At 38.7% G+C, this 9,821-nt stretch overlaps 2 protein-coding genes across 2 annotated transcripts; both read right to left on the bottom strand.

The window, feature by feature from the left end:
• Positions 1–1,093: 1,093 nt before the first annotated feature.
• On the bottom strand, positions 1,094–2,604 carry LOC133869070 (uncharacterized). Its single transcript, XM_062306043.1, has 2 exons — positions 2,207–2,604; positions 1,094–2,099 (listed from the first exon to the last, which is right to left on the bottom strand). Exons 1-2 carry the CDS (start codon positions 2,602–2,604, stop codon positions 1,094–1,096), a joined length of 1,404 nt encoding a protein of 467 aa, XP_062162027.1.
• Positions 2,605–7,974: 5,370 nt separating this feature from the next.
• On the bottom strand, positions 7,975–9,821 carry LOC133869304 (tetrahydroberberine oxidase-like). The gene has a single exon (XM_062306259.1). The coding sequence runs from the start codon at positions 9,776–9,778 to the stop codon at positions 8,153–8,155; it is 1,626 nt and encodes a 541-aa protein (XP_062162243.1). The 5' UTR covers positions 9,779–9,821; the 3' UTR covers positions 7,975–8,152.

The following is a 9,821-nucleotide window of genomic DNA, read 5'->3' as shown; positions in this document are numbered from 1 at the left end:
CCAGCCATTGAGGGTAGTCCACCTCTCGGATGAAACCGGCTTTCAATAGTCTCTCCACTTCTTCATCTATGGCTTGGTTTCTTTCTGAAGCAAAGCTTCTTCTTTTTTGCTTGATGGGTCGGTAGTTTGGGTCGACATTCAGCCTGTGCGAAATTACCGAAGGATCAATCCCTGGCATATCGTCATGGCACCGGGAGAACACGTCAGAATTACTTCGGAGGAAAGCTATCAAGGATTCTTTGATCTCCAGAGATAACAGAGACCCCACTCTAACTCTTCTCTCTTTACCTCCTACTTCAAATTCTTCCATCTCCTCGGCTGGTTCTCCCGACTGTAATTGCTATTGTTCGCCTTTCTCCCCACCATTGCCCCGCGAGGGGGCTCCCTTCATTGTTACGTTATAGCACTGGCGTGCCACGCTCTGTTCTCCCCTTACTTCTCCGACCCCCCTCTCGGTCGGGAATTTAATCTTCAAATGTGGTATGGAAGTAATTGCCTTCAGATCGTTGAGGGTTGTCCTTCCGAGGAACGCATTATAGGCCGAGGGTCTGTCGATCAGAAGGAACTTAACCATGATGGTTTTTGTGGTTGGATAGTCCCCGGCATTTACAGGGAGTTCAATAGATCCGACCGGCTGGACTTGCTCCCCAGTAAACCCCACCAAAGGGCAGGTAGCCGAGATCACCTTTTCCGGGCTAATCTCCATGTGCTGAAAGGCCGACCAATATAGGATATCGGCCGAGCTTCCGTTATCGATAAACATTCGGTGAATTCGGTGGTTAGCTACTTGTAGCGTGACCACGATTGCGTCGGTATGAGGGAGCGAGACTCCCGTATAATCTTCATCTGAAAACCCCACCATTATGGACTCCCTCCGGTGGGATTTGTTGGGTCTCTCTACAGTCATAATCTCCTGATACTTCTAGTGCTGAGCATAGGCCTTTCTATCTGCACTCATTTCTCCTCCTCCACCGAAACCCCCGAATATGGTTCGGATATCGGCAATAACCGGTTCATTACGTGTGTCACGACCCCATATGCCTCTGCTGTTGCTTCTGCTTCTATTCCGTCGAGGCTCTTCCCTACGGGGTTCCTACCTCCTCCTGTCTCGACAAACTTCCCGGTGCTTCTGAAGGGAGCGATCTCTATGTCTCGACTCTTTGTCTTGATGCTCGCGAGACTCTTGATTCTGCCGAGGCTGGCCCTGGTTGTCTACAGTAAAACGGAGTAGTTTTCCATTTTTGATGAACTTCTCAATCAAGATTCTGAGATTTCGGCATTCCTCGGTGACATGGCCTCGTGCATCATGGAACGCGCAGTATTTATTTCTGTTTTCTTCTTTCACGTATTTGTTGTGGAGCGGGTAAGGCTTCTCGTACTGTGGGTCCCTCTTGATTTCCATCAGTACCTCGTTAATTGGAGAGTTCAAAGGAGTCCATTCATCTATGGAAAACTGGTAATACTTCGCAGGCTCCTTTTTTGTTTCGGTCCGTTTTTCTTCCTTCCCGGCTTTTTCCTTCTTGCCGAGATTGCTTGACTTCGCAATCTTTTGTTTGTGGGACTCCCTCAGAGCCGCAAGGATTTCCTCCTGATTAACGTACTTCTCAATCACGTCCGTGAGATCGGCCAGATTCTCAAGATGATTGAGAGCAATCTCGGACATGAGAGGCCCTTTTACCCGTAATCCTTGATAAAGAGCGGCATAAACCATCTCCTCGGTCAGGTTATCCACCATGAGCTTTGCCTGGTTGAACCAGATCACATAATCCTTTAGAGATTCGTCTCCCTTTTGCCGCATCACCATTAATTGACCGAACGGCTTCTTCCGTTTGCACCCAACTAGGAATTGGGTAATAAATTTTCGTCCGAGATCTTCAAAACTTGTGATGGAACCCGGTGGGAGTTTTCGAAACCAGTCCCAAGCAGAACCGGACAAGGTGAGCGGGAAGGCTCGGCACGCTAATTCTTGCGGAGTTCCCTGCAAATCCATGTGCGTTTTGTAGTTGTCCAGGTGCTCAGTAGGATCTTCAACCCCGGCATAAGTTTGGATAGCCGGAATTTTGAATAGCAGGAATTTTGAATTTTTTTCGGCAGTTGGACTGCCATGATACATTCAGCGAATGGGGAAGATCTATTCAAGAGACTGTCTACTCGATAAATTTTCCCCTTAGTCTTTTGCTGGATTTCAAGCTGCAACTAATTATACTTTTCTTCATACTTCTCATCGAGCGTGGCAATGGCTTCGTTGAGCCTTCTTTCTTCATAATGGTGATTCACCATCCCTTCACTAGGAGGAGGATTCACGGCTCCTTCAATTCGCCGAGACCGGTTTTCAGGTTGAGTTCTTTCCGTGAGGCTTCTACTCTCCTTGTCTTCTTCCTCGAGGGTGTTGCTTTCTCCTTCTTCATGTCCTCCAGGTACTTCAGGAACCCGTTCATCTGCCAGCCGCCTCTGCAAACGGATGTTCTGCTGAGTTAGGACCTCCATGTCCCTAGACATTTGGGCTATTCGAGCCTCCATCTCAGCCGTATGTTGATGAGATGTACCCCCCACCTCGTTGCGAGGGTTATTCGCTCCTGAAGCTGTGGCTCTTGTTCGTACCATTTCAGATATATTTTTGCGTAGTAAACAACGCACACTTGTTAGTCGTTTCCCACAGACGGGGCCAATCTGTTAGAACAGATTCTGGTATGGTAGTTGATGAACCGGATGAGCCTATCTCCTCTGTCCTGCAAGAGAGAAAGCTACATCGGGGGGAGTCCGACATCCCACTCCGATGCTTTTGTCATTATAATCTCAAGTGTATGTTACTCTCAATCGAAGTTGAGCAATCTAAATTATACCTGTCTAGTTGTGAGGTATTTATAAAAGGAGTGTCGAGAGCGGTCTGACTTTTCCATTGGACTACGTGTCAGATCCAGAGTACTTGTCGACTACTCGAGTCGTGGAATTGAGGTGTACTCTCCACGATCGTTGCCGAGTCGGTCTTTAACTGACTTGAGGTCGTGGCATCGTGGTTTGAACTCCGCAAAGATTGCGGAGTCAACTCTCAACCGGCTTTAGATCGTGGGGGCACCTCCATTTTGTGCGGATCATGGGACTGAGATATATTCTCCACGATCGTTGCCAAGTCGGTCTTTAACCGACTTGAGATCGTGGAGTCGTGGAACTGAGATATATTCTCCACGATCGTTGCCAAGTCGGTCTGTAACCGACTTGAGATCGTGGAGTCGTGGGACTTCCTTCATGGTCATCATAAGCTGCCAAGTCGGTCTTTAACCGACTTGAGATCGAGGAGTCGTGGGACATCCTTCATGGTCGTCATATGCTGCCAAGTCGGTCTTTAACCGACTTGAGATTGTGGAGTCGTGGGACTTCCTTCATGGTCATCATAAGATGCCAAGTCGGTCTTTAACCGACTTGAGATCGAGGAGTCGTGGGACATCCTTCATGGTCGTCATAAGCTGCCAAGTCGGTCTTTAACCGACTTAAGATTGATGAGTCGTGGGACTTCCTTCATGGTCATCATAAGCTGCCAAGTCGGTCTTTAATCGACTTGAGATTGAGGAGTCGTGGGATACTTCCTTCATGGTCGTCATAAGTTGCCAGGTCGGTCTTTATGTAGACTCAGCAGATTATCGAGTCCGTTGGAAATGATAGTCTTGATGGGCCACGGTCCTGGCCCATTTGGGCAGAATCGGATTTCTTCCCTAATATTTTTTATATGTGATATTTTCGCTATCCAGATTTATGTTTTCTGCTGCATAAATGTTGATTTTGAATATCAGGTACGTAGTATGGGATATGTACTATATGTTGGCTTTGCAACAAGTAGTTGTGCCACTGTAATGATCCATTTATGTTTATAAAAAAAAAAATGGGTCGTCACAATAAATATTGATATTAAATTAGACCAAATATATTTGGAAAATGTATTTTATATCTAATTATTATGTTCCCGGTTTAGCATGAAAAGTTGATAGTTAGAACTAGGCTCAAAGAGAAAAGAAATTTTTGAAACTTTGGGAGTTTTTAAGAGTTGTAAAACTAAATAAATATATATATTATAAGAATTATCACTAGTAGTCATGTGAACATGCACTAAAGCATATAAGCATACTTGCTTTTATAGTTATTGACTATTGACCGGATTAGTATTTTGCTTTAAGAAAAAAAAAAAAAAAAAAAAAAAAAAAAAAAAAAAAAAAAAAAAAAAAGACAAAAGGACAAAGAAATAGAAGATATGGAAGGATCCAGATTAGTGTGTGAAATTTGTTCATCTACAGTGATGAACTAGTGGGTTTCCAAGAGTTTTCATTATAGAAAACTCCACCAAATTCTGTAGGGTAGTAGTAGCATGTTTTAAAAACAACAGCACTCACGTAAAATCTAGAGGAACTTCATGCTGGATGTGTAAGGTGCTTATATAGGAGTTATATGAAGTATGTCCACCATTTCATTTCTTTTGTAAAATTTCAGACTTGTCCCCAAAACTTTGCCTATAAATAGGCCGGATTAGAGGAGTTATTTTCATTCAAAAAAATTTGCTCTCTCTTTAATTGTCACGTACTAACATGCATGAGTTATATATATATATATATATAGAGAGAGAGAGAGAGAGAGAGAGAGAGAGAGAATAGTAATTAGATTTGGAACTGCTTAAAGTGGGAGTGCTAGGTATAATTCTTTTATCCCTATTTTATGTCAATTATAGGTATCACACAAAGATTCTTACTCATTTTGTATTAATGCTTTGATATTTAGATTAAACTATGTATTCTTCTTGATTTTTTTTTCTTTATACTTTTCATTTTAAGCTATGTATTCCTATGAGAACAAAGATTTAAAAATATTTTAATGTATATGGATTAAACTAAGATGAAGACTCTTTTGTTTTCCTGAATTCTTTTTCTTTCTTTTTTTTGCTTATGTGATTTACTCCATTTTTAGTCTTTTTTTTTTTTTTTTTTAAGTGTTTTTATGCTTGTGAATGCAAAACAAGGAAAAAAAATTATTTGATTGTTGTGCATAAAATGAATTTAAATACTTTTGAAACATGACCAAAGAGATATTAAGCGTTGAACATGATGTGAGGATTTATTTGATTACGTTAAATGTTTAATGGAAGATTTTGTTTTATTTTGTATTCGTACAAAATTATTTTGCTTAGTTTGTTCAGTATTTTTTGAAATGTTTATAATTACTTGGGTTTTATTTATATTTAAATATAATAGATATCACACTAACAATATTATATATTCTTGCTAATTTTTTATTAATGCTTTGATAATTAGATTAAACCATGTTTTCTTCTTGCTATTTTTTTTTTCTTTATACTTCTTTTTCATTATAAACTATTCATATGAGCACAAAGATTTTAACATGTTTTAACTTATATGGATTAAACTAAAATTGTCTTATTTTTTAGTTCATTTGAATGTTTTATGGAATATTTTTGTTTTCGTTTGTATAATTTACTCGATTTTCAGCCATTTTGTTTAGGTTGCTATGTATTTTTTTTTAGAATGTTCAGAATTATATGGGTTTTATTTGTATCGAAATGTAATATGTATCATACCAATAATATTAGAGACTTCTGCTATTTTTTTTTTTTTTTTTTTTATTGATGCTTTGATAATCATAATCTACAGGTTTTCTTTTTGCCTTTTATTTTTTTTTTATTATTTTTTTTTCTTTACACTTCCTTTCATTTTAAACTACTCATATGTGAACAAATATTTTAACATGTTTTAAGTTATATGGATTAAAAACAAAATTAAGGCTCTTATTTTTTAATATATTTGAATATTTAATGTTTTATTTTTCTATGATTCATTCAAAAAAAAAAAAATTTAAGTATTTTTTTTGCTTTTGAAAGCAATATACGGTAAAAAATAATTTGATTAAGTATTGAACGTTGCCCTCCACAACTTTTGTTGATGTAAACAATATTTCATTTTCTCCAATTCTTTTTATTTAGTTACAAAGTAGAGACATAATTATTTTTTTACATTTCATTAAAATGTGAAAAGATAATTATGTCCCTCCTTTATAAGTAAATGGAGAGGATCCTGTTCCTTTTCTATTGCGGTGGGGCTGCCAAGTAATGGACCAGTCTGTCATTTTAGACGTAAACGAAAGGACACAGCCAAATCAGCTCTACTTAGATGATAGGCACTGCATGTACTATCCTTTTTGTATTTTTGACATAGTAAATGCTAAATGCAATGCCTTTTATTTTTATTATTAATTAATTGTTAAAGGACTAATTAAGTTTTTGATGCAGGGGGATTCGAGTCAGACGATGCTGAGCTGTCAGATTGCAAATTGATGGCCCTGAATTACCTGGAGCGGGTGGATCAGCGCAAGATTAGCAAGAAATCGTGATCTGACCTAATTGGAACAATTTCTGAGTGCGCTGCATTGTTTTGATCATAACTTTGGTTACGAGTATCCGATTCACACATATGACCCCAATTCGGAAAGCTCTCTTCGGCGTGCATGTCATGGCCACCAAGCTATGCTCTATGCGCCTTGTTTCGAGCCCAAAATTTGCTATTTTCATTTCCAAAAACTTAATTTTAGATTTTTTTTCTATTTATGGTAATTTTTTGTTTATTGTTTAGGAGGTGATTCTGAGCCCGATTTGGGTCAGATTATTGGCAGCCTACTTAATTTATTTTGTATTTTGTTTTATTAGGGTTATTAGCTTTTTGCTATTTTTGGTAAAATTCTACTAGAAGTTGAATTTTCATCTATATTAGCCCGACTTGTGAGCGTTTTTCGACATTCTTGATTATTTATATTTTCATTGAAATTCAGAGATTGTCTCTGTGTTTTTGGGATAATTTTTCTATTTTCTTTCTTGCAAACTGCCTGTTGAATAGCCTACAAAATAATTACTATTATGTCCAACGTCAGGTTTTTAAATTCATTTTACATCAAAAACAAACTGAACAAACCGAAATTCATGGTCACGTACGTATGCTAGGCACCCGGCCAACAAAAAGCCGACGTTGGGGGCAATGACACTTCCCTTTACCCAATGCCAGTTCACTTTTTTTCTGGAGATGTGTGTAACACATGTTTCAACTTTTGTTGCTGTTAACAGATTCCATTTTTCCATTGTGGTGGGGGTGCCAAAGCAATGCCAATGGACATGAATCACCATCTAGTACAAAGCAATGAAAGCATAAAATATCTATCCAACTAAGAGGCATGGGGTCATGCATGGTGAGAACCCTAACTTTCTTCCCTTGTGAAAGGGGCACTCATGTACTAGTCTATCATCTTAGAGTTGATCATTTGGTTGATTCCTTTTTTTTTTTCGTTTAGTTTGTTTGGTTCATGCTTAAAGCCTATTTGAAATTTCGTTAAAGATCTTAAAAATAATTTTTAGAAATAAAAAAGTTGTGCCAAATATAAAGTTGGAAAAAATTCAAAAAGAACTTTGATTTTTTGCTATAAAAAATGTCAAAACATATTTTTGGGAAAAAATTAAAATTAAAAAAGCTCTTTCTAACTCTAAAAACTCTGTTTCCAAATGCGATCCCAAACAGGCATTTGCACAAAAGGAGGGAAAAAATATATATATATTTCTAGATGCAATCAGGTTGGTTAATTACAAAGGAAAAAGCTACAAAAAAATTACATAAATACGGGCAAACTAGTTACATAAATACTTTAGAATATGCATGAAGATTCATGACTACCAAATCTATATTTCGCAATTCACATAATATTCAATGAGCATTTATCTATATATGCTTATAGTAATAGAGGAAAGTAAAAAACGAAAAAGGCCTTATTCATGAATCCCGATCGAGAATAAATTTTTCTATTTAAAAACCTTGTTGAAAATAGAAAACCACACACACTAAGAGATGGAAAGAATGGAAAAAGAAGAGAAACACTAAATATATAGATATACGATACAAATGACACTTCTAACTTTTTCACATTAATTTCATCTATTTACATTTCATAGAACTCCCATATATATAACTCCTATGTAAAATAAGTTCTGAAAACTAAAAAGACACCGCACCTTCGACTCCTACGTAAAATAACTTCTTCACATATATAGGAGAATAGAAGAAAAAAATTCAAATAAATGTTATTAAAATTAAGTCTATTATTCAATATACCTCTTCTAATCGCCTCTCTTCTTCCACCTGGATGAAAAAGGCGGGATACTTTGTTCATTTTTAAAGAAATTAGCAGGATCAACCATAGTCTTCACATGCACTAACCTCTCGAAGTTGCTCTTGAAATATTTAGCACCCCATATGCTCGCCCGTCTATAGCTCGTGTTGCCTTTGTTATTATTTCTTCCAATGTCAAGGTCCCTATAATTGACATATGCAGCTCTTGGAGATTTCGAAACATAGGGAGCCATGTAATCGTAAAGCCTTCTGATCCAGCTTATATGCCTTTCGAATGCCCCAGTTCCTTCTTCTTTCCAATACACGCAATGTTGGATTTTGTAGATATTACCAGCTCTATGTGGGAAAGGAATTGCAGATTGGGAGATTTCACTCATTCTGCCACCATAAGGAGTCAGGAACATTACAGCTGACTCTGCTTCTTTATCGTAAAACCTTTTCCAGATCCCTTCCAACCCAACTTGGGGAATAGGTTCCTCTACATAGTCAGATTTTGCTTTAAAAGGGGATCTTCTGGGAGGAGTCCTGTTTAGCAAAACATCCAAGGATTCGCCAATTGGGAATCCAAAAAAGTAGAGGGTAGATTCAATCCAACTCATTTCAATACAATCTTCTCTCATCAAACCCAGCTCAGGGAAGCTCTCTTGCATCAATGGAAGGAGCTTATCTATCCCTCCAAGATATAAGGAATTGAATGAAGCTTGGATGGTCCTCTTCCCTTCCTGGCTGGAATTGACACCTGTTAAGATGACGCGAATGAATAAGTCTTCGTGAAGCTTGGCTGCAACATATTGCCACCGGTGAACAAGCTTGGTCGCATTTTGTTCCAAGTTCCGATTAACCGTGAAGACGGTCACAGTTGATGGAACATGAAACAACCTGATTTTCCATGCAAGAATGATTCCAAAGCTAGCCCCTCCTCCTCCTCGAATGGCCCAAAACAGATCCTCTCCCATAGATTCCCTGTCAAGGATTCTACCATTACCATCAATCAATTGTGCGTCGATAATATTATCAGCAGCAAGGCCATATTTGCGCAACAATGTGCCGTACCCTCCCCCGCTGAAGTGTCCACCAACGCCCAGAGTCGTGTAAATTCCTGCCGGAAAGCCAAGAGTTCTACTTTTCTCGGCAATCCTATAATAGACTTCACCGATAGTAGCACCAGCTTGAACCCACGCCTTCCTATTCTCCGCATCAACACTGATTGATCGAAGATTAATTAGATCAACTATGACAAACGGCACATCTGAAACATAGGAAAGACCCTCATAATCGTGACCGCCGCTTCGAACTCTTATTTCCATGCCGTATTTCAGGGAACAATGAATGGCTGCTTGGATGTGGGAGACATGCAATGGTGTAAGAATGACTAGAGGTTTTGGGGTGGCAGGTGTTGAGAATCTGGGGTTTTGTATGGAGAATTGCAAGACAGAGGAATATGAGGAGTTGGCTGGGGTGTAAATGAGTTTAGAAATTGAGGTGGAGTTTTCAGAACGAAGGGTGATCAGGCACTGAACAAAGTTTTCCTGAGTGTGAGCCGAAGTTGCCCAGAAAAATGAGAAAAGAAGAGCGAAGACAAATGGAAACACAGATGAGCCAACAGACTTCATTTTCGAAATGACGAACCTTCGGGGCGCTAAAAGCTACTATTTA

This window comes from Alnus glutinosa, chromosome 5, assembly GCF_958979055.1.
Source record: "Alnus glutinosa chromosome 5, dhAlnGlut1.1, whole genome shotgun sequence".
Classification (NCBI taxonomy): Eukaryota; Viridiplantae; Streptophyta; class Magnoliopsida; order Fagales; family Betulaceae; genus Alnus; species Alnus glutinosa.
This window is presented reverse-complemented; position numbering and strand designations above follow the sequence as displayed.

Excerpts from the sequence above, each read along its gene's own strand:
- LOC133869070 (XM_062306043.1), bottom strand. The coding sequence starts at position 2,604 with ATGGTACGAACAAGAGCCACAGCTTCAGGAGCGAATAACCCTCGCAAC. Across the intron at positions 2,100-2,206 it reads GATGAGAAGTATGAAGAAAA|TCCAACTGCCGAAAAAAATT; the intron begins GTATAATTAGTT and ends GTATCATGGCAG.
- LOC133869304 (XM_062306259.1), bottom strand. The coding sequence starts at position 9,778 with ATGAAGTCTGTTGGCTCATCTGTGTTTCCATTTGTCTTCGCTCTTCTT.